Raw genomic sequence first — 25,241 nt, forward strand, 5'->3', positions numbered from 1 at the left:
GCTCTGTTAGGAATCCTGGCCTCCTCCAGTTAGACAGGAGTTTCTCCATGGTTTTCTCTATTCAATGCGGCCAGTATTTAATTGTATTTAGAGTCATATAATTTGCTTCACAGAATTACAGCACAAGGCATTATATGGCATTTTGTAATGTCACTGTATACTGCATTAATCACTGTGTGAAATTGTACAAGAAATATCCCTAGTTTGACTTCTGCTATTGACAGGGAGCACTTCTTGATATCTCAGAAAAACAGTGCCAAAGTCAAATCATTTTGGAACCCACTCCCTCTGTTTTCTTGTGCATCTACTCTCATCTCCTTCTCTATGCCCCTGCACAGTGCACCCCTGAATTTTGTGCTGAAGCATTCATTATAACATTGACATACAGCCCTGAAAAGCTTCATGAAAAAGCAGTCTTAAATGATAGTGACATCTAAGTCAAAAATATGTAACTCTCCAGAGTGAAATTGTAGTCATTTTTATCTCAGTTGCACTTTTTTGATTTTGTGAGAAATGTGAAGTTCCTAAAATATTTGACTTCAAAAAAAAGTTATTGGTCATAGACATCAAGAAATGTTTGTCTAATATGTAGGGTATATTTCATTGATTCCATCTTCAATATGGAAGGCAATAGCTGTTCTGTATGTCAGCTTTCCCTTGGTAATTAGATCATTCTTTAATGACATAACAGTGACCTAGGTAAATAATTTAAAAAAAACCCCCAAGAATTGTAATGCTTCTCACTTTTCAAGTATACTATAACTGTGAAAGAGGATATATGTGAAAAAGAGAGCTTATATCCTGATGAGATTAAGAAGCATTTACTAGTTTTGTTTTGACTTGTGCAGAGTTATTCCTACTGACTGTGTATCTCATGTCACTGAAATTTGCAGAAGCAACATATGTATGTGGAAAGAGAAAATAATTGCAATATTTCTCAGGACTCGTGATTCTGAATAAAGCGATTAGTCAAGTTAGACTTTTAAGTATATGTTTCTTTAAAATTGTCGTAGATTTAAATTACAGTATTTCATCCAATATTTTTATTATTTCAGTCTTATTTTTAACTTTTTATTTTTAAATGCCTTAAGATGAAATTGGCCCTCCTGGTGTAAAGGTGGACATCAGTGATGTTTTGCTCCATATCCAGATTTCTCCCCCAGGAGGATCTGAGAATGAAGTCATGAGGGATCATTATGACTTGTCTTACCGGCTTCTGTATTGGAAGAATTCATCAAATAGTGAGGTATGAACTAGTTAAATACTTAAAACTGTGTGTAAAATTTGTTACGACTAAATACTGAGTTTGAGTTCTCAGTTACGCGGTTAATTTGTTATTTGTTTGACTTTTTTTTTTTAAAGATTCTCCTAAAAATCCACTTAAGACTACTTTAATCACAAAATAATTGAGATTTTGATCTTTTCCATTGATGTGGCTATATGTAGTGATTTGCAGAATTGCACTGAGTTTTGTATGCACTGCTAAATGGCTCGCTTTTGAATAGAAGTTATAGGGTTCTTATGATGCTGTCCGTCCTTATGGTATGAGTCTGTGCACTGTCTTAATGAATGTCGCTTCCAGCCCCTCAAATTCTTTTCTTTCTGTATTTACAGTTTTACAGCTCTGTGTATCATGAAACAATGAAGTCTTGCATGCTTTTAGCTCATGTTTTAATGCATCTTTCCATGTTCTTTAAGTGCTGCTTACAGTAGAATATTTTACAGTAATCAGTAAATGTGTGAAACAAGACAGGAAAATAAACTGCAGTAGGAAGAAGTTTCATTTTGCACACAGCTTTGAACTGTAAAATTTCAGTATGGTGAAAGCAGCTCATCCTTGCCAGTAAGTGTTTCCTGAATGTGTTTGCTTGGGAAAGGGTTGTGTGGTTTCTTTTATTTAATCCAAGTGCAGAATGGTGTCTAACTTCTTATGGAACTACTTCTTCATCAGAGCCCAAAATTCTAATCTATTTTAGTGACTTGCACTATTTAGGTGCATCTTATCCTTCCAATTTTTCTTTTTCAGGAAGAAATCAAAATGAAAGAGATAAAACAGACAATAGGGACAGTCTCTGATCTAACACCCTCCAGTTTGTACTGTGTAAAAGCACAAGCATTCTCAGAAGTTTACAACAAAAGCAGTCGTTTCAGCAAAGAGGAATGCATCAAAACACCTGGAGGTAGGAAAAGCCTGGGAATTGTTACACCTGTGGAAGTAAGATTGTTAACCCTTCACAGGCCTCTGCAGGTCTCACTAAAAAATATTTGCAGCAGGACTTCATGGCCTCACAGAGTCAGCACCTACATGGGCAGAGATCTGTGTCAGCAGTCTGTCACATTGCTGCACTATGTTCTCTCCTGTAACTAAACTAATAAACTGCTTCTGTTCTGACCTGGTCAGAATTCCATTCTGATTATTCTGTGACACAACTCAGTTTAGAAATTATCTCAGGTTAATAACTGTAATGATTGTGAATTAAATTTAGTTCTGTACAATGACTTGTTAATAGACAAGCTTTAATTTCTAATACTTCTGAGACATTTTTAGTAGGGTGCAAGGAATCACTAAATACTACATTGTCAAGAATATTTTATTCTTTAAATTGTCTTAATTCTTCTGTGAATTAATTAAATTTTTAAACATTAAATTTTGCTAAAGTGTGAGGGGACAAATCGTCAGACTCACTGTAGTTGAAAGCTCATCTTTATGCAGCAGGAGAATACATTTGTAGATGGATTACATTCATTCAGAACATAAAAGCAAGTTATCTTTTGAATTTTATTTGACCAATTATCTTCTATTAACAGGCTGTAACACTAGAAGAATTACTAAGTATCCTAACTCATTACAAGCTGAGAAAACATGGTCATAGTAATGCTACTTTCTCACATCTTAAGCTCTTAGTATAATTTATATTGTAGTTCTTGGTGCTTTGTCTATCAAGCCTAAAAAGAAACAAATGTTACTTTTTTAGCTTCCTAAGATAAATTCTTTAATCTGTTTTACTAGTTATTTATTAGTCTTCTCCATATGCTCCTCTTATAAGGAGCCTATTTAAGATCAAGCTGAAGACTCTATATTGAGATGCAGGCATACAGGCAACTTCCCTGTATTTTCTGTACATTCTTATATCCCAGTGTGGAAACTTCATTCTTTGATCACTTGTACTGAGTTGAAGTACTGATAAAAATACCTGATTGTCCTATCTTGATTATTGTTAAAGAGTCTCCTGGTATGTATTATTTTTAGTCTGTTCAGACTCACTTCAGTTTGTTTGTTAGAGATCTTGCCAGAGAACATGTTGCAAAGGAGAAGAGAGAAGGAAGCTTGCAAGACTCTTGAACTTAAGCACTGAATAGCTTATGACTACAGATAAAAGGTTTCTTAGACTACAGTATTTTAGTATCAAAAGCTGGATTCTATCACGTAAAGTCCTTCTATTGTAAAATCCCAACCTTAAATCCTGGAACTGAGTCTAGACTGTTAGAAGGTTTTCTGCAGCTCCTGGATTAACACAGGAATGTAGGACCATAGATTTATAGAATGGTTTGGGTTGGAAGGGCCCTAAAAGCTCATACAGCCCACCCCCCTGCCATGGACAGGGACACCTCCCACCAGACCAGGTTGCCCAAAGCCCTGTCCAACCTGGCCTTGAACACTTCCAGGGAGGGGGCACCCACAACTTCCCTGGGCAACCTGTGCCAGTGTCTTACCACCCTCATCATAAAGAATTTCTTCCTTTTATCCTATCTAAACCTACCCTCTTTCAGTTTGAAACTTTTCCTGTCACTACCGACTTTGGTGAAAAGTGTTTTTATCTTTCTGGTAATCTCCTTTTAAGTATTGAAGGGTCTCCCTGGAGCTTTCTCTTCTCTAGGCTGAACAATCCAAACTCTCTCAGCCTTTCTTCCTAGGGGAGATGCTCCAACCCTCTGACCATTTTTGAGGTCCTCTTCTGGACCTGCTGTAACAGGTCCATGTCTGTCTTGTGCTGGAGGCCCCAGCTGGAGGCTGAATGCAGCACTCTAGGTTGGGGTCTCCTGAGAGTGGAATGGAGGGGCAGAATGACTACCCTCTACCTGCTGGCCACTTCTTTTTATGCAGCCCAGGATATGGTTGGCTTTCTGGGCTACACGCATGCATTGCCAGCTCATGTCCAGTTTTTCATCCACCAGTATTCCCAAGTCCTTCTCAGCAGGTCTCCTCTCAATCCCTTCACCCCCTTGTCTGTATTGATACTGAGGATTATTGCAGTCCAGATGCAGGACCTTGTGCTTGGCCTTGTTGAACTTCATGAGATTCACATGGGCCCACTCCTCAAGCCTGTCAGGGTCCCTCTGGATCCTATCTGTTCCATCTGTCAAATCAACTGCACTACTCAGCTTGGTGTCATCAAGTTAATGGCACCATGTTTGAGCATTGAAGTGAATTTCATCTTGCCTTTTTATACTGACAAAGTAAAATCTGTTGCTGAGCTACTGTCTAGACTACCAGTATAGAAAATAACTGGAATATCCTTACGATTTATTTCTTCTTAAATAAGCATTTGAAAGGAGTAGGTGCTCACTGGAAGATCCTTTTTCTCTCTATTGGCTGTGTTGTAGTCATCTGAAACTTACAAATGGAGTTCCTCTACTATCCAAGAATGGTTTGGATGCTTTTGGGCCCCTGAAGACCCTGAAAGTTCAGTCACTCTAATAATTTCCTAGCTAAATAACCGTGGGCCAACTTCACTGTAGTAATTGCCCGTTCTTACTTGGTAGCTCAGGGGATTCTTACTCCTGTATCGCTGCCTTCTTAAAGGAGAGCACTCTATCAATTGCATACTGTGTTTCTTGGGGTTAGACCCTGTATGCAAGCGATAGCGCGATAGATTTACATGCATCAGGTGCTTCATGGTAGCTGTCTACGTGCAGCTTGTTTGTTCTGCTGTCAAATAGTGACATATAACTGAAATATAACTGGGAATAACTGGATCTTGGCTTTGATCCTGTCTGCAAATGTCCATGTTCTTATATTGGATAAATATTTTGTGCTGTGTTTTTAGTAAAATTATCTAAGATACTGGAATAGCATCTTTTTTCTAATGATCATCATGGCTGGGTATAGTATTGTAGAAAAAGTGAATTTTTATGATAAATACTGCAGCAGATTTGGAGGTAATCTGTTATTTAATCTTTGTAGTTCATTAAGACCTAGACTGAATGGTTTTTATTCACTTTTTAGATAAAATTTCATCTCTGATCATTTTAGCAACATTTGTAACTGCCCTGATTGCTGTCTTGCTTGTGGCTGTGCCATTCATTTTTGTCCTATATCAAGCCTACAGTAAAATCAAATACGTGTTCTTTCCATCATGCCAACCTCCGTTGAACATAGAGGTAAGATGAAATTTTTCTCATTCATTAAGCAGAGGTATTTTTAGAAAAAATGAACAGAAAATATTATGAAAAAGTGTACATTTGTTATCATGTGATCTTATGGGTATGCCAAGTTTAATTGTATAGGTTTGAATGAAGTACAGGAATTCCTATTAAAAAAATAGGTAGTAGCAATTTCTATAATTCTGTGATTAACGAATATTTTAACTGTTATGGTTTTAATTCTATCTGTGCAGAAGTGTTGCTGACTATCTTTCATTCCAGAGCATGTGCATGTCTACCCACTGTGATAGTGTACCTTTGCCCTGCTATGTGAGACCAGAAATGCTCTTCCATTGTGATACCTGGAAGAGCATGCTCTGGCCTTCTTGCCATCTTTTAAAACTCAAAGGAGGCAAAAATGCAAGCCCAGTCTTCAGGGGAAAATTTGATGTAGCGGGTAGCAAATGCTTCTACTGTCTCCTGACCTGGCAGCCTGGATGGTCTCAGGAAGGGCAGATGTTGTCCTATTTCCAGCTCAGCTTGGCACAGGTAGTACTTAGTAGGGATCCTGCTCTGGAATGAACATGGCAACATGTAAGTGTAGGTATATTTTGATGTAGCAAGGACTGCTTTCGACTGTGCTTTCTTCTGTGTCTCTCAGAACACTGTTTTTGAGTAGTGTATGGCCTTCCTAACATGCGTCATCTTCTCACTGAAGCTCTTAGGATATATAGTATATGAAGCTTTCTGAATAAAGTTGTAATTTAAAATCAGTCTCATAGTTTTCAAGGGCTAATCTGAATTTAATTTATTTGTAAGGCAGCGTTTTCTTCAGTAGAATACTGGTAACATATTTAATGCAATGCGTATTTAGAACCTTTTGTGATGGGTTTGATATAAATGACCACTTCGGAGAACATATTTAAAGCATGTAGGATAGACAGCAGTGCACTCTTGAGAGCTGTGTAAGGTTTGGTATCCTGCTGCAGCAGCTTGCTTTCTTTTTCTTCTTTTGAACTTTGCTTTATAACTGATAATGATTTGTAGACTTTGCAAACACACACCTGTCATCCTCATGCTACTACACAACCTTTGAAAGTGTTCTTAATTAAGATTTTTCCTTTAGTTCTTGTGGCCTTGTCCTCATAAGGCTATAATCAATGAAATATTGCAATTATATAGATGATTAACAACTGTGAGGATACCAAGAGTTAAGATTAATGTTCATTAAGTCATTCTTTAGTGTTCAATTATATGAATGCAACTAAGCTTCATCCTGACTTTGAGTTTGTAAACTGTAGTGGTTTATACAGTTGCTCTGTCACCCAATGACTCCTCCCTTCCCAGGGAGGGGTGTCAGGAAAAGGAAAGAAGATCTGTGGATTGAAATGGAAATAGATTTAATAAAATAATAAAAACTAATACTAATAACAGGAGGAATATAAAGTACACAGAGTTATACTCGGCCGATATTGTGGGGCAGTAGGCCTCAGGAGTAGGATGGTAGATGAGTCCCTCTTGAGATGTCAGGCATGGAGGAAGAGGGAAGAAGAAGGGCTGCCCGCAGCAAACTCCTCAGTTTATAGTGAATGCAATGTTTATGGTATGGCATAGTATTAATTGGTCATCTTGGGGTCAACTCCCCTGGCTTTCTACTTCCCCCAGCCTCTGTACCTGTATCTCAAGACTGCTGAAGACCTTGAGCATCACATAGCAGCTTTAGCTGCAACCTATAACAAAGTCTTATCACTTTGTTCCCCTGAAATAAAGTATCCTTACAAAATCATTTTTCTTTAACACAAAACTGACTCTAGAATTCTGTCCCAGTAAACCAGGACAGTACTTTGGGAAACAAATGGCATATTACTGGTAGAAAACCTCATGGTGTTACTGAATACAGCAAACCAGACTTGTACAGCTGACATGTCAAGTGGAATCATTATTTAGATATTAAGTATAAATGTTCACCTCTTTCTTTTCTGCTTCTCTTCTTGCAGAGTTTTGGAGGACAGCTCTTGAGCAGTCCTTATCTGTCAACTATGGAAGAACCAATCGAGAATTGTTCTATAATTGAGACTATCGCCACAGAAGAAGCAAATCAAATTGATTCTGATGACTATCAACATTCTAAACAGAGCAGTCGAGATTCAGGAAATTACTCTAATGATGACAATACTTCAGGGAGCAAAGCATCAGAAGAAACGTTACAGAAGGAAATAGTATAGCTTTTCAGAAAATAAAATTCATATATAGGACTGGCAGCATAATAAACACTGAAAACTTTTTATTATGGAAGTCGCAGCCCAGGGAAGACAGTGTGACTTTGGGATCTTTGTCTCTAGGTTTCCAAATCTGCACTTTGTCAGTGGGAAGTTATGTTCCCTCTCTGCTGCAAGCCAACTGAAGTTAACATGCAACTGTCTCTGTGTACCTTATGTCATTTTGACTGACTTTCTGTCATATTATAAGAATACCATCTGCGTAAAGAGGAGCAGATCTGTACACTTTATATACTGCAACCTGATAACCTCAGCAAAAGCCTACTCTGTTCTACAAGAGTTTCTCACTTCGAAGGTTGTTTTGAATGCCAGTGCGTACAGTGACAGAAGCCTTAAATTCCAGTATTGAATCTTACAGTGTTTACACAGGCAGAAGGACATTGATGCTGGATACAGTTTTAAGAACTCTCCTGACATTCTCTTGCAGCCCCCTCAGGGGCAGTGCCGTTTGGCTCGGCAGGTCCAGAGCAAAAGGTGCAGAGAGACCAACAGTAGCCCTGGTGAGGTGGCTCCTCTGAGCCTCCTTGTCCACAATTCCTTGTGGCCATGGCTGCAGGATGCTCCCGATGGCCACTTCTCTCCCACAGCACTCGGTAATCTGGGCAACTATAGGGAGGGAAAAGGGCCTGAAGGAGGGTCACTTCACTTTACAGGAAAATTTCATGTGGAGCCTCTTTGTAAGAAGAGGTTTTGCACTGAGTTTAGGATAAAAAGCAACAAATATCCAAGTCAAATGTACACTGCAAGACACAACTAAATAGTACTGTTACTTTAAAGACAAGGTATGTTAAGAGGCATATTCTTGATTATTTGTTTCCCGTGACTAGATAACCAGAAGTGTAACATACTTCTAATTGAAATGTATTTAGAAATGTGAATCTCTTTTAACAAGGAAGAAACTTATTTCTGTAATTAGAAGGACCCACATTGAATGCAGAAATGCCTTTTAACAGATGGTAAGGATGCTTGTCATTCAAAGCTTTAACAACTTAAGTCTCATTTTGCCAACAATTTTCTTAATACAAATTATAAGGTTATGCTGCAATAATGTTTCAATTTGCATACTACTTTCTTATGAATTTTTAAAAGTAGCTTATTTTTTACAAAGAAATTGATTTAGAGTATATTGGTTTTGAGCTTCATGTGGGCTGTTTTTTATTGTAACAAGCAACTGTTTCTGTTTATGTTTTTTTTTATTTTGAAAACGTGATCTAATTTTATAAATTTTATGTCCCTGTGTTCATTGAAGAACATAATAAATTTTGCACATTTACTACTTTATCCCTTTTTCTGGTTCCATATGTTTTTGTTGTAGTGACATTGAAGCTACACTGTGAATACTTTGGAAGTTCCTGTGAGTCTTCAGTTAGTGACCTTCCTTAAAAAAAAATCCAAGCAAGCAAACAAACAAAAAACCCCGTAATGTGAAGCATAGTATATATAAATTAAATTAAGGCTTCCATGAAGTGTTGCATGATTCAGACAAATAAGAAAAAGTGCTAATTCATTTTCTAAGTTGGGGCTTAGCATTGCAGTCACTGTGGTCTTCGGTAGGTGGCCGCTGTCTGTGAGTTGGTGTGAGATGCTGAAAGGAAAGGCAGCGTGAAGTTGTCTGGGTTTGTGTGGTCTCTTCAGTACAATCTGAGTTTGCTGTGAGGATGCAACTTGTTCATGCAAGTGTTCCTCTTAGTGATTTATGCTGTAGCTGACCTCCCTGGATGTTTTTTCTCCTGGACAACTTTGATTTCAGTCTGGTTGTCTTATTTGTGACCTACTTCTACAGGAGGGTTTGGGGATATATTTTCATTTTGGGGATTTTCAAGAGTGAAGCTACTGTAAACATGCTTTCAGAAGTAAGATGGGATGGGTTTTGGTTTGGTTTTGTTTTTCTTTACTTGTCCAGGGAAAAAGTTTCATCCGCTATTTCAGCAGCTAACTGCAGGCGTTTTATTTTTATAACTCTTTCCTGTGACACAAGATTTTGTTTGCCTCCTGGAGTTCAGGCAGTCTGGAAAAAAGCTATTTAATGTGAAGGATTTCACTGTCAGATCTCAAATGATGGCAAAGCAGTCTACAGTGAATGTTTCTGAATTCATAATTTGCAAGCAGTCCACATTTTTCTTCAGAATGTAGAACCAAATGAGTGGTAATGAATATATATGTATGTTTGGAGTTTGGGTATAAAATGGGTTACAGAATATCTTGTATCAGTTCTTTTCAGTGTTGCCAGAAGCAGCAAAACCAGAACTGCAAGATGGAAATACTCATTCTATTTATACAGTATCTAACACTTAAACTGGGAAACTAAGTTCCTAAGTACCTGAGGCATTCTCATTCAGCCATGTTTCGGATGTATCCAGAAATACTAGGAAAATAATTTGACAGAACTTACACAGTTCACCTTCTAAGAGGAGTTTATTGCAGTGCATAAAGGAACTTTGTTTAAATGTCTTTTTTCCATTTCCAAAGTCTTTCTAAAGAATAAGACCCCTGAAGTGTTATTCCTTGTTTGAAATATTTCAAACAATAGAAAGCTAATCTTTATTATTTGGTATGGAAGAAGTCTGAGAAGGAGCTATATTTGACTCTCTTCACTGACATTATTCAGTGGGGTGAGATACAGCCCTATTACTAACTGAATACTTTCAAGTGGACAATGTAGAGTTGGATTTGTCAGTATTGATGGTAAAAATCGCAACCAAGTTAATCAAACCAAATGTTTTTGAAACTAGGTGCAAACTGATGTTGATACTGTGGAATATGTGCAATATAACCAGCTTTAAGACTCAGTGTGGGGAGAGATGACGAAGCAGAAGCTTCCTGTCATGGGGTTGTTACTTGAAAGGAAACCAACATCTGGTAATGATTTTGCATTTTTTCAGGTCACACATGCTGTGACTTTCCCATGATTTCTGCTTTTGGAATGGATTCCGTTATTAGGATTTTTTTTCATATATATAACTTCAGAGTCATATGCGTGATGCTGAAACCTGGGTAAGAATGTACAGATAGGTTTGTAGCACTGAGAAATAGTTTACTAAATTTTTAAGGAAAAAGATACTCTTGTTGCAGGCTGGAATTCATCACAATTAAATGAAATACGTATGACACTTAATGTGCCTTTCTTAACTGTCCACCTATCCCTCCCCCAGATTCCCGTATCCACAGCACCCAACTAAAAGAAGAGCATATGCCTTAAGAATCCCAAGGCACCAGAAGCAGCACTGCTTTCTGACAAATGGATTATTTGCCATTGCCGTCTGTGACAAATAATCTGAACTTTCAAAGGCTTGCTTAACTGATTGATCACGTATTGAGTAGTTTAAATAAATTTCTAGAGAAATAAGCAAGATTGCTTGCAAATCTTCTAGCAAGAGATCTTTTCCCAGACCATCAACATTATTTACTCCAGACGCTTGCATTACATGGGATACACGTGGAGTGTATGTATGAACGCAGAGCAAACCAATAGTAAATGTAGTTGGTATTTGTAGGATGTCTTCCTCTTGACGTCGTCTGCACGTCTGGTATTGCAGCCAGCTGGCAAGTGGATTCCACACACATCCCAGGGAGGCAGGCTTGCCAGTTACATTAGAGTAGTGGTGGTCTTAGAAAATTCTTGTTTTCATCACAGATGGTATTTCCTAGGTATCTTCTTGTCCACTGAGACAAAAAACCCCCACCAACCCATAAAACTGTCACTGTACTCTAACTAATCCCATTAAAAAACAAACAAAAAAAACAACACAACATTGTGGGCAGTCGGGACAAATCATTTTATTTAGCTTGTTGGAAAATATTTTGGCAAACTTTACAGTAGAAAAAGTTGCATTGTCAAAGTATCTTGATTTCACAACAGAATCCTGAAGATCCTGTAATTACTTAACAGCAGTTGTTATCTTGTTTTCTTTGCACAGGAAACAACTGAAATATCAGGAAATTGGATTTTTCATATGGATAGGTACAGACTGTGGGAACTTATTCAGTCATGTTGAACTGATGGTGCCAAAATGACCATCTAAACACCTGTTGGTAATTGCAGAGTTACTGTACTTCATGGAAGTTGCCATATAAGTGACACACGATGTAGTTAATCTGACAGGGAGTGGCATAGAACCAGAGAAACTTCTACTTTACCATGTACCAATATTTTGTCATGGGGATGCCAAACTTGAAAAAAATCCTATACTTTTAACTACATTTTTTGTGCAGTCTCTGGCATCTCAGAAATAATCTTATAGTTAGTACCAGATCCAATCTTGTTGCCTTGTTGATGCCTTTTTCCTAAGACAGCAAAGGCAAAGCATATTAAAAAATTGGGTCAGTGGCAGCTTTGTGTAGCATCCAGTAACTTTATTCCCTTTCCTTCACTGATGTCATTTATTTACTAAACCTGGCAGGTACTGTTATCCAATCGCATGAAAACGGGTTTTTCCCTGGCACATCTTTCTAGAATCAGAGGTGATACCTCATGTTCTGAACTCCCTCTGCTGGTCTTGTAAGGGCGAAATAAAAATCCTTGCCCAAGAGTTAAGATGGGAAAAGGGCTGGGGCAATATTCAAACAGCCTTGTAAAAATACTTCCCCTCCAATCCCAGATTCATTAAGGTCTCTTAAAAGGATATTGATTTCAAATGAAAATATCCAATCTATTTAGTCAGTAATTTTCTGCCACAATGACCTTATCCTTAGATCCTTGCTCATCCATATATATACATTTTTAACTGACTTACTGTGTAGTAATGTAAAGCTGCTGATTTAAAGCGTATCAGAATACTGACTTTTCCCCCTCAGTTTTCAAATTAGATTTAAGGTCAATGTATAACTGTCTAATTTTGTTTAAAAGCACTTTTTTAGCTAATGACTTCTGAAAGAAATCTGTACTTTCTGTATGGCGATTTTCTCTTCTCTGCACATAAGTACCATAAGCATCAAAACCAAAAAGGGTATTATTTAATCTATAATATGAAGTGGAGAGAAGGCCACAGCTGTTTGTCAATTATTTGAACATCCTGGGACTGCTTAGATGTGTGTTGCCAGTTTGGATACTGACTCATACAACTTTTGGCTTATTAATGGCTCCTCCAGCATTGTTTCTTTGAGGATGTCTGCTCAGGACTCTGAAATTTACTCTTGATATAAATGTCCCAAATCCATTCCCTCTAGCACAGAGTCCCTGAGTCCTGCACATTTAAACTAGGTTAGACTGATACGCATGTATATCCATATTAGCTGATACTTACAAACACTTCTCAGGGCTTTTGTTTCAGCATTGTCATGTCTCTAGGTTTGTTTGGAGGGGGGGGAGAAAGCATGGGGGATCTGATTAGCATTTCTACAGAAAACCTGGAGTTTTCTAGTTCTAGTAATAGTAAAACTTCAGAAAGAGGTCCCTTTCCAAAAAGCTTTTGGGTAATGTTGTGAATTTTTTTTTTTTTTTAATTTAACTCTTCCCCAGCTGCTCTGTCTCAGGACTCCCTCCCTCTTGCCTGGCTGCCAGAGCCCAGCCAGGCGTCTCTGCCCAGGCTGAGGGCCGTGGCTGCTACTCTCTGTTTTGCAGGTTCAAGCAGTAGCAAAGCTGAACACATGTCCCAGAGACACACATACACAAAGGACACTGGCATGACTGGTTATCCACACTGCTACGAACAAGGACTCGCATAAAGCATAGACAGCCAGGTCCCTCCTCCTACCTCTTGCTGGTAGAGATAGAAGCTCACTAGTCAAAGCACACACACAGTCATTGATCCCCTAAGTACCACCATGCCCCCCTAACTGCAATTAGCAAATCTCACATGACAAGTCAAGACACTGATTTTTATTTCAGAGCTGCACAAGGCTGGCTGCTAGGTGGTTTTCCACAAATCAAGCACACCAAGTGCAGAATTTACAATGCATTTATCGTGTTACATGATTAGTAAAACTCCACAGAAAACTACTTTAATTGGTTAGTGATTACCATTTCTCTATTATAGGTTTGTCATATTTAAATTAGCCTCATTTTCCATGTAAACTAGCATGCATGCACCTTACAGGTGTGGGGGAGGCAAATCTTTTCAATCTTGAATTGAGTCAGTGATCACAATCTCCCTCTGCCACATTTACCTTTCCCCTAGTTACCACAACTTTTGCTGACTTCATCCTCATTAGGCAGCCGTCCAGCTTCCAGCGCCTCTTTGGGCAGGTTGATTAGCCTCTTATCAGGCTGGCAGCTTCTCTTCAAAAGGTATAGTCTGTAAGGAATGCAAAGAAACTGATTTAGGAGTCCTTTAGTCCAATCATCCATGACAGCTTCAAGGACCAAGTCTCTTGCTCTCCTAAATTTACTGTCAAAATGCTTTGCTACATACATATGGTTTCCTTTTAGTATTCCTTGTTAACTATTGCACTGCATCATCAAGGTGACACTGTGACTTACAGCCCTGTTCCAGCTGCCAGTGCTGAGCCCCTCGCACTCCTCACTCTCGCTAGTCCCCCCAGGGAGCTGGTTTTCAGGACACACACCACTCCCTCCCCAGTGGCTGGAGGTTAAAGACCCCTACTCAGGTAGCTGACACCACGCCCTCAGTCTGACACCAGGAGCTGGTGTCAAATCGACCTACAGCTCTCACTAGTAGCTGGCACTTGGTCCTTCCCGTATGCATACACACAGGATGCAGATGACACCAAGCTAACTGGTGCAGTTGACTTGCCAGAGGGAAGGGATGCCATCCAGAGAGACCTGGACAAGCTGGAGAAGTGGGCCCAGGTGAACCTCATGAGGTTCAACAAGGCCAAGTGCAAGGTCCTGCACCTGGGTAGGGGTAATCCTCATTATCAGTACAGGTTGGGGGATGATGTGATAGAGAACAACCTTGTGGAAAGGAACTTGGAGGTACTGGTGGACGAAAAAGCTAACAATGGTGGACATGAGCCAACAATGCATGCTTTCAGCCCAGAAAGCCAACCGCATCCTGGGCTCCATCAAAAGAAATGTGGCCAGCAGGGCGAGGGAGGTGATTCTGCTCTCGTGAGACCTCACCTGCAGTATTGTGTCCAGCTTTGGAGTCCCCAGCATAAGAAGGACACTGAGCTGTTGGAACAGGTCTGGAGGAGGGCCAGAAAGATGATCAGAGGGCTGGAGCATCTCTCCTATGAGGACTGACTGAGAGAGTTGGGGTTGTGCAGCCTGGAGGAGAGAGGGCTGTTTAGGGTCCTTATAGTGGCCTTCCAGTACCTGAAGGGGCCTACAAGAAAGCTGGGGAGGGACTGTCTACAAATGCATGTAGCGATAGCACAAGGGGCAATGGTTTTAAACTAGAGCAGGTTAGATTTAGATTAGACATTAGGAGGAAGTTCTTCACCATGAGGGTGATAAATCACTGGAATAGGTTGCCCAGAGAGGTGATGAAGGCCCCATCCCTGGAGATATTCAAGGTCAGGCTTGATGGGGCTCTTAGCAACCTGATCTAGCACAATGTCCCTGCTCACTGTGAGGGGGTTGGACTGGATGACCTTTAAAGGTCCCTTCCAACCCAATGCATTCTGTGATTCTATGATAAAGAATGAGATTACACAGAGAAATGTATAGTTAAGAAGAGATTTAGTAATAAGGTACAGAGATCAAGTCACAGGGCTCAGGCAGACAAGTGTACTGACTGGCTCTGCTCTACTTACAACCAGCCTCTTTTATACCCTTTTCTGTCTACCTCCTCTTTGTTCCTTCCTGCCTCACCTTCCCTCTGCACGTCCTCTCCTGGGTTTGTACAGCTGTGTTGATTCCTGAACACCTCACAGCCAGATGTCTGGGATCCCACTGGTTCACAATCAATTTCAAATTCCAGGTTGCGACTTCACAGTCCTGGGAGGGGTGCCTGTAGTTTCTGGAGAGACCATCTGTTAGTGTGAGTGGGGTCGGTCTTTTTGTCATGTCTGCGTCTCTGTATACCTTATTTCTGCTTTCCCTCTTTTTCTCTTAGTTTCCTAATGGGTGAGGTCCTTGATCAGATAACCTTGCCAGAATAGCTCTGGGACCAGATACCTTAAAGGAACAGACACTGTCCTTCCATGTAACCTTACACTGAGGAGAGGATTCATTTCATAATGTACAAAACAAACACAGTGAGCTCCCTGATGAGGGGAGGTTGTCATATAAGCAATCCTGGAAAAAGTCTAGCTGTAAGATCCTGCTCGGTATCCCTGATGGCATTTTGAGCCACAATCTTCTATGGTGCCTGTAAAATGTATGCATAAACTTGCCAGAAATATTCCTGCTACATGAACTACTTTTGTTTGTGCCCTGGTAGGATCTAAGGTGCCATCCTCCAGTCATCCCCACTGTCATATCTGTGTGTTCCCTGCCCTGTGCTCTTATGCAACTTGAGAGGTTTCTTGAAAGGTTAGAAGGGAATAAAAAGGGGAGGAGGGGGTGTGTTTTTGTAGCTCTGAATGTCTCTTCCTTCCCGCACATGATAAAGATCATAGTGAGCACACAGTTTCTTATCTTTTTGTGTTGAAGTAAAACACACACAAGAAAGTTCGTAGTTGGAAAGCTGAAAATTCTTAAAAGTTGTTAGCAGTTTTCCCTCTTTCTGTTACTGGATTGATGATACTTCAAAACTTTTAAATCTTTCTATGACAGGCTCAAAAAGTTTCTTCTTGAATCATCACTTCTCAATAAATGTGTGCAGTGTATGTACATGCATACATACACTGGTGCATCTGCCTTTCTCTTGAGAATGTTTTCCATTGAGAGTTTTTAGGAGTTAATTTCCTCCTCTGAGTTTACAGGCCCTATTCCTGCAAATGAAGCCTCAGAAAATGTCTGTATTTCCTCACCGCAGCCCAGTCTGCAGGACTGGGGCCCTGCTCATTTATTCTTTTGTAACTTGTGCTAGCATCAAGGTTGTAAGTGTATAAATGGGCTACAATCTATGTTCTCCTTCAAATATGCACCTAGATTTGCAGTCACCCTGAACAACCTATATGTGTACGCTCCACTGGATTCTGGTTGCATCAGTCATTCCTATCCGTAAATGCCCTATATGTTTATAAAAGGAGCAGTGTGCGTTTCCTTTCAGTTCTTCTGAATTTCTTGATTGAGTCATAGCAAATATCCTCTCATGCCCTTTTTTTTTTTTTCAGGCCCCTATTGACCTCCTCAAAGCTTATTCACTTCTCTGGTGTGACCAGTTCTTCCGCATCCATCGCTTTCTCTTCATACTGATTCTTCTGCAGGAGTTCAGTGTACAGCTCTGAAACCATGGCAGTCTATAGCCGTGTTTCCTGTAGTGGAAGGGGCTCCTCTCCTGCAGAGCCACTGCCATTTCCTTTACTGCTTTGACCAGGAACACAGAGCGTGTGTTGGTATTACCAGCCTGGCTTTTCAACTGAAGGCTGTGTGTCCAAGCAACGATGGTAGCAACTAACAGTCGAGGCTAAGGGTTCTGTGGTGCTCTCTCCAGAAAACAGCAAGGAGATGTTCTCCATTCTCTAGGTTGGCCTTAGAGTATTCTTCAGCATAAAACCAGATCTCACCTGCCCCAGAAGCGGCATGAGATCCCTGGTAGTTCCCTCACCTTCACTCCATTGTGTTGCTGCCTACAGTGACTACAGGGGAGGGTCACCAGAGCTCTGGGTCCTTTTGTGTTAAATCTACAGCCGTGACTTCTTATCTGCTCATGCATGATCAAAGGCAACGCTTGTTTCTCTTCCCTCTACTTCAGGTTGCAATTCGGAATCTCGAAGAGCTCTCATTTTTCTGTATGAAGTAAGTAGAAGTTGTTGGGCAGCTTCACTGATTTCATGTGCCCTTGTGGCCAAGAAGGCCAATGGCATCCTGGGGTGTATCAGAAGGGCTGTGGTTAGTAGGTCGAGAGAGGTTCTCCTTCCCCTCTATTCTGCCCTGGTGAGACCACATTTGGAATATTGTGTTCAGTTCTGGGCGCCTCAGTTCAAGAAGGACAGGGAACTGCTTGAAAGAGTCCAGCACAGAGCCATGAAGATGACTGAGGGAGGGGAGCATCTCCCGTATGAGGAGTGGCAGAGGAAGCTGGGTCTCTTTTGCTTGGAGAAGAGGAGACTGAGGGGTGACCTCATTAATGTTTATAAATTTGTAAAGGGTGAGTGTCAGGAGGAAGGAGTCAGGATTTTCTCAGTGATAGCCAAAGACAGGACAAGGGACAATGGGTGCAAGCTGGACCATAGGAGGTTCAATCTGAACATGAGGAAAAACTTCTTTACTGTGAGGGTGACAGAGCACTGGAACAGGCTGCCCAGAGAGGCTGTGGAGTCTCCTTCTCTGGAGACATTCAAAACCTGCCTGGATATGTTCCTGTGTGAGCTGGTCTAGGTGATCCTGCTCTGGCAGGGGGCTGGACTGGATGATCTTCAGAGGTCCCTTCTAACTCCTAACATTCTGTGATTCTGCGTGATTTCCCATTCTGTTTAGCTCTCTTCAACTACAAGGTGATTTTTGCAAAGCCCATCTAGACTCCTCCTGAGAAGGATCCAGTTTCTTAACAGGATTTAAACAAAGGCTGTCATTTCACAGATCCCTAGGCCAACCTACCTGCTGCCTTCACAGTTCCCCAGAATGCAGTTTCACTCTTCGTCTTGTGCCAGAGCTGGTTTCACCAGAGCCTTTACAGCTCAGTAAATCAGCAGGGGGAAAAAAACAGCAACACAAAACAAACAAGAAAAACCAACAAACCTGACAAAAGCAAATCATTTCCTGTTACTTAATACAAGGCCAGGAATAATCAAAATACATAAGGAAGGAGCAGCAATGCAATAGCAGCCAGCAGCTGCTTGGAAACGCTTCGAGCAGCTTGTTTCCACCTTCACTGACTTATGATGTCTGCCTTTTTGGTGACAGTTATTTCCATTAGATGGGTGGGAGACACAGGCCCTAAAGACAAACTCTGCTAGTCTTTCTTTTTTCCTTCTTCCTTTTTTAATTTTCAAGCTACTTACCTGACATCACATTTCAAATGGAACCTAAGGTGGTGCCAGAAATTAATCATCCAGTTTGAGTGAATCTGTATGTTTTCTTCTGAAGTCTTACGAAATTCAAAGCTCTACTTTTCAGCCTTCTCTCACTTTAGGCATGATTGTCATAGCTTGAAGACAAGGGATTTAACCACCTTAGTCTGTGCCCATGGGAGGATGTCCCAGCGGAAAGCTGCTTACATGAAAACTTCTGAGGGAGCCAAGACAGAGCCTCGAAGTCTGATAAGGATTTTGTTCATCAAGAACCTCAGTGGTGTTAATAACACCCATTTGAAATTCCAGTAACATGTGAGATTCAGAAGGTTGTGCGATAGATCTCCACTTGTGCTTTTCAGTATGCACCATGGTTGGGTTCAGGTATCAAGGAGGGATGTTGCTACGGGTAAGGCAGCCCTGCAGGTTGAGATTTGACCTTAAGAAAAGCTTATTTTAGAGCTGTTGGACTGGACAAGCATTGCTTCCCTTCTACCCCCGCCTCAAGCCTTCATCTCCCAACTCCTTCCTCACTTCCTTGTGTTGGATATAGTAAATACGTGGTGCTGGGCAGCATGGGTTCAACTAACCCTAAGAAGAGTTGTGTCAGATCAGCCAGGCTGGGGTCAAGACCTGTGCCACGAACCAGAGAGAGGATGTGGCCTCCTTACAGTATAACTCAGTGCACAGTCAGCCTGGCTTTTGCTCAGGTACAAAGATGGGGATCCTCTCCCAGGCATTTTAATGTGGTTGTTGCCTGTATTTGCCCTCAATATAAATGTTTACGTTAGACAAGAACTCAAAGGAAAAAGATTAATTCTTTACATGCAACTGTTTTGGGAAAGTCATGTTTTCTAGAGGTGCTTTTGTATGTCATCTCTCAGTGTTGCAAGCCCTCCATTACCAGAAATAATATTTGATCAGGGCATGTGCCTTAGGGTGTGCATTTTCAAAGAAAAATGACCTACAGAATTAATCTGTTTTAATCTCCTACCTCATCCCCTTGAAAATTCCCACACCAAAAATTGTATCTTCCAAACAAATCTTCATCTAGATGTCAATAATTGAGGAACTTGGGTTTTTCTGCCGCTATGATCTTTTTGTTAATACAACCATTTACCTCCAACAACATGCCTAAGCATCTTAAATTACTGATCAATTTCAGAAACCAAGGCATGCCTTGTCTTAGAAATAATGATCCAGAAAACAAGTTTCTCTGTAGCAGATATGGCATGTTATCTATCCACATCTCTGTCTCTGCTGCTTATGTAAACTGCTCTAATTAGGCATGCCATGACTAACTGATGATACTTCCTCTCTGTTTCTAAGGAACTGTATTTCTTCAGACAGTTACTGTAAATGAATTGCTGAAACTTTTTTTATTTTGGTATAATTTAAGCACCACAGCATGCTGAAACGCACCCACCATAAGGGGCTCAAATCCATCAGCCTCTAGGAAAGCCTATTCTAGTTGCTCAATTCACCAGTAAACATCCTAAATAATGCTCTAATTCAGCATATGCAAACAAGACCAAGGGAGGGAGGTGTTTCTTTTTTTATTTCTTGATTTCTTTATCTTCTCTCCTTTTGACAGGCACAAACAGTATAACCTGAGCCTCATATGAGTGCAGCTTGCTGCTGTGCCTGGGAGGGGGGAAAGACAACCTGTAGAGAGTGTAGTGGGGCCAAGCTCCCACTGTTTAATACATTAATTGATGTTTAATATTTTTATCTGTTTAGTGTTTAAGACATTCATAGTAAATATTAACCAGATAAAAATAATTTCCACCTTTTGTCTGGATATTAACTGTTAACTGATCTGTCCTGTGATTAAAAACAGCACCTCCTTGTGCTACAAGATTGGCATGCAAAGCATGACAGCACCAACTTTCCGATTTAAACTCAAAAACTAGCTAAAGCACAAAGCAAATCTCTTTGCTGGTGTGACATACCTTCCCCTACTCTCTTCTTCACCTGGTAAATGTACCTCAGAAGAGCTCAGAAAAATAAAGTAAGGCTTTTTCCCTGAGGAGAGGGTTGATCTTTAAAACCTCACTTCACATGACTCAGGCGTTTTCTGGTTGTGTACGGCTGCGGGAATCCCCTGCGGGAATCAGCAGCAGAGCCTCTCTCCGTGGCGGCACTGAACTAACGAGGTGTGCGCATCCATCTCACTGCCTGAGTTGCTCATCTCTGAGAGATGATAAAGAGTATCAGGCTCAGGATAGAGCTGGAGGGAAGTCAGACTCCTCAAAACGCTGGCCTGGAAAACCCGTGTCCCTGCGCCCACCTTATCACAGGTCTCATCAAGTGCCTGCTGCCAAAGTCACCAAAATACCAAGTTTGCAAAACCAAGCATTTCAGGCTCCCCCTGAGGCCGGAGCAGGGTTGGGCACTGCTGGTAGCTGTGGGTGCTCACGTTCCCTTGCAGGGCAATGTCTGTTCTACCCAGAGTACCTTTTGAGACATCACTGCAGCCCAAACACCATAATGCCGCCTGGCTGTGTGCAGTTTGTGCACGCTTTTTCTCCCAGTTGCTTTCCTGGCTCCTCTTTCCCAATTTTGGATTCTTCTCTCCTTTGCTGTTCCTCACCTTTTACAAGGGGAAGCATCAGAAATGGATCCTGCAGCAGCTGGAGAAGTGCAAACACAGCTGGGAGACCAGAGCCAACATGGGTGCTAAAGAATGATGGGAAGGGAAGAGAGCTGTCACACAGGGGAAAAAGACTTAGGAGTCTGTGTCAAGGGACAATAGAGGGAGAATAAGCAGAAGTTTATCAGCTCTTTAGCACCACCCCAAATCACCTCTTTCCATGCATTCTCACACATTCAAAGACAGAGGGTGGTGTGACCAGGATGTCTAAATGCAAAAATGCAATTTCATCTTTATCTCCAATATCAAGATATTAAGAGCGTTCTTTAAATCTTGTGGCTGGTTTTTAACTTTTGAAATATTTGATGTTAGCACCTCTTCCTCTGCAGACTGGGAATAAGAGCATGGGAAGATGAAGAGCTTGATGCCTTCAGCCATTTGCTGTGCAGCAGGGTTTCCCATTACAAACCCCTGGTGAGTAGAAGGGAGCTGCAGAAGGCCGAGTCTGTCAGGTGCTGGGGACCAGAACATTTTGGTTACTGAAAGTCCCAGTGGGAGTGGAACTTTTAGAAGAACCAAGATGTCTTGGTGAATTGGAGGTGCACCTTTATGTACCCTTCCATCTACCTCCAAAAGGACCCAGTCTGCAGATGAGGATCCAGATGTTTCCAACTTTCTCCTAGTTAGTAGAGCTACTGCAGCAAACTTTGCAGGGGGAGGTTTTTTGTCTGAGCAGACCAGTACAGTTTTCCTATACGATTTTTGTTTCCTAACTGAGTTAGCCATTATTTTTTATATGAGATGCCTAGAAGACGGCTAATGGAGGAATACAGGGTATGTGGTTGATTTCCCTCTTGGACCACCGTGGTCCCAAAATTATTCACTTACCAACCACTACCTGATGCATCAGGTGATCCTGAGTCTTACAATGGATGCATTTCACCTCTGTCTATGTGTTGTTTTTGGAAAAATTCCTCATCTCTTGCTGATTCAATTTTCTTTCAAGATTCTGTGCTGGAAATTTGGCTGCAAGAAAATGATTGCCTTGACATTCATTAGCTCTCTTCTTACTGGTGAGGTGGTTTGTTTTACAAGGGTGAACACAAGCATCCACACATAATAACTGGCAAGGCTGGGATTTTAGAGTAGTAAATTATTTGCATTTGTGAAATATACCTAAACCTACTTACCGTGCCAATCTATTGCCGTTATGCGCCGTAAGATTTTTCTTCTATGTATAAAACTTCTCAGGGATTTTCCTTTTAAGAGCCTGTAATTTGCAGTGATAGATGGAGTTATTTCTCCTCTGAAATGTATTTCATTCACTGCTACCTTTCACTTTCTTGTGCTGACAGATTTCAGCGAGGGAAGGGGACCAGCAAGATAAATTAACTTAACCCTTATTTGACATTAACTTTGCTTTTTGCTCCCTAAGCTCAAAGAAAAGAAAGCAATATACCTAATTATCTCTGAACTCCTGTAGCTTCTACAGATTTCTTGGGTTAATGAATATTTTTTTCTTTTAGAACTGATTGACAGGATCAGACATCACATGGTCTCCAGTTCTCTCTTTTCTCTGTCCTCATTAATTAATTCACTATTTATTTTCAGTTCTCTCCTCCCTCTGTTCAGCTCTCCTTAAGCTACCAGTTTGAAGACATCATCCCACTGTATTTCATTTCCACATGTAATTCATTAACCTTCTTTCATGTAGGCACAACCAGTCATTTTGACTTCCCTCCTAACAGCCTGTTAGACTGTAAGAGAGTAATTTCTTGGGCTTTGACTTATGAGGAAGCTCAAGGTAAGAGAGATCAGCTGGAGTAAAACCAAAAGCCTGCAGAAGCTTCCTGTGTGGTTCAGCAAAGGGAAAACACATGAGCAGTTATGGGACTTCTCTAACAATTACAGCAAATACGTGTCTTTCAGTGCAGAGGTAGAGGGGAAACCCTGCTTCATAATTCATGTTTCGAGTTGCTCTTTAATATGCCTAAGTTTCCTCTGTGAATAAAAATCTCATTAATGCCTGAATTAGAGATACCACCAAAATTAACATGTCTTCTGGACATGCCATTTTGCTATTTAAATTTCATAGTTAGAAACTGCCAACAGCTTTACCTGCTTGGCTGCCTGCCGCTAGAAATGCTCCACAAGTCACGCTAACCGTGTGTGACCGAAATTCCTCCACTGGCTTTGTTATAGTCACAAGAAAATTCTGGCCGATTGGGGTGGGTATTTGTTTTAGCAGTAGAGCTAAAAGAACACTTTGACCGATCAAGGTAATTAAAGTGGGCAAGGTAATTAAAGTGGGTTGATGATTATGTAGTTAGAATAGGTATTTGTTCAAAATATAGAGTTAAGAAAAAGATTGCAAGATATGTTTGTATAAGCACTAGAAAAGAATTAGACAATAGAATGAGGGATAATAGCTGTGACCAGACCACTGTGAGAATGGACCGAAACTTTCGTGGAAGTACTTCCCTGGGAAAGGACCGAAACTTTTTGACAAAATTATAGGGGTAATCCAATGTCTTATGTGGCGTGATAGTGGGGAACCAATCAAGGTGAGGGGCAGAGTAAAAGGTGATCATCTTATGCATGCTCGTATGATTTTGCTTTGTTAAAAATGTATAAATAGGCTGTGAAAATGTATGGATTTCGGAGCGCAATTAGAGGAGCTAGCCTCTGCGCATCCCCAGCGCTGTGAATAAAGAAGTGCCTGCTTATTTGCAACTGCGTAGATAAGTTCTTTCTTGTCGTGACTGCGACCCCATCAACAGCTTCAGACATCATTACTGAAGGATCTGTGTCTCAGCACAGGCCTGGCACTGGGGAAATCCCAAAGTGAAGCTTGTGGAGTGGAGGGTTTTGGTAAAGCAGTGCTGCTTGACTGAGAAGGTTGAGTCATTTTTCCCAGAAGGGTTCAAAAAGAGGTCAGGCAAGGGCCAAGAAAACAGACTCAATCTGTAACTGAATGACTTTAACATCTACCATCCCCTTCTAGCCCATCTTATTTTCATAATCAACCAACCAACCAGCCAGTTGACTTTTCAGCATTTCCCTTTTTTTTTTCTCCTTTGTTTATACTCCTTTCTAGCTATTAGCATTTGTGTCAGTGTTTGACTGAGCTTCTGGCTCATTTTATTACTGTACCTCCCAGCAAAAGGAGGATCTTTGCCCTGAAAGCTTGTAATTGATCAAAGCAGGCCATACAAGGCTAAAAGAAAGGCAGGAATCTCTCTTTCAATTGAACTACTGAGAAATCAAGTGATTCATCCAAACTTCCTTCGAAATCAAAGCTGCCCTGCCCTTACCTAGTGCTCTGAACACAAGATACACTTGCTACACTTGCTTGCTTTCCTTTTGTTGGAAATCTGACAGCAGTGGTGTAAACTTTGCTCAGGGGGCCTTCAGGCAGCCAAACATCACGCTTATTAATATTAATTAAAGATATTTTAAGTACCCTAGCTCTGCATGGTTTCCTCTGTTGGCAGTCCTGCTGGGCATAGTTCTGCTGAGTTCCCAACCTCGTACTAGTAAAACACATTTTTCTCTCTGAAGTGTTTAATAGGGAGTATGTTGACTTTGTTAAAGAGACATACAAAATACTCCTCTGCTTTATGGTCCTTTCAAACTAAAGTAGCATCAAAGCTCTTAAAAACAATGCATCCCTGCCTAGTGAATTATTTAAAAACAATTGTTCTATTAAAATAGTAATAATTATTTGGGAAGAATGCTGCCCTCTCCCATAACATCACCTCCAGATTTCTTTAATCTCAATGCTGTATAATCATACTATCAGTTAAAGGTATGTGGTTAGGCTTAACCACGGCTTGGTGCTACGCTCCCCCAGAGAAAGTTGGGGAACTTTAACCACTTAATGGCAAGATTGTCCCACATCGACCGCACGCCAGAAACGCACCCGCAACCCTCGGCGCCTCGGAGCGCGTCCGCACCGCATGCGGCGCTAAATGCGGCGCCCTCCCCGGGGCAGGGGCAGAGGCAGGGGAAGGGGAAGACTGCGGGAAGCCTGCCCTCAGGCC

At 40.9% G+C, this 25,241-nt stretch overlaps 1 protein-coding gene across 1 annotated transcript in view; it reads left to right on the forward strand.

Moving 5' to 3' along the window:
• Nucleotides 1-7,589, forward strand: part of IFNAR1 (interferon (alpha, beta and omega) receptor 1) — a gene marked incomplete at its 5' end in the record, with an annotated part of 13,716 nt that extends 6,127 nt beyond the window's left edge. The window contains 4 exons of the mRNA XM_010192243.1: nt 1,092-1,246; nt 2,027-2,180; nt 5,228-5,382; nt 7,362-7,589. Of these exons, the coding sequence (XP_010190545.1) occupies nt 1,092-1,246; nt 2,027-2,180; nt 5,228-5,382; nt 7,362-7,589 (692 nt within the window). The remainder of the gene's footprint in view (nt 1-1,091; nt 1,247-2,026; nt 2,181-5,227; nt 5,383-7,361) is intronic.
• Between the last annotated feature and the right edge of the window lie 17,652 nt (nt 7,590-25,241).

This window comes from Mesitornis unicolor, unplaced genomic scaffold (assembly GCF_000695765.1).
Source record: "Mesitornis unicolor isolate BGI_N332 unplaced genomic scaffold, ASM69576v1 scaffold4009, whole genome shotgun sequence".
Lineage (NCBI taxonomy): Eukaryota > Metazoa > Chordata > Aves > Mesitornithiformes > Mesitornithidae > Mesitornis > Mesitornis unicolor.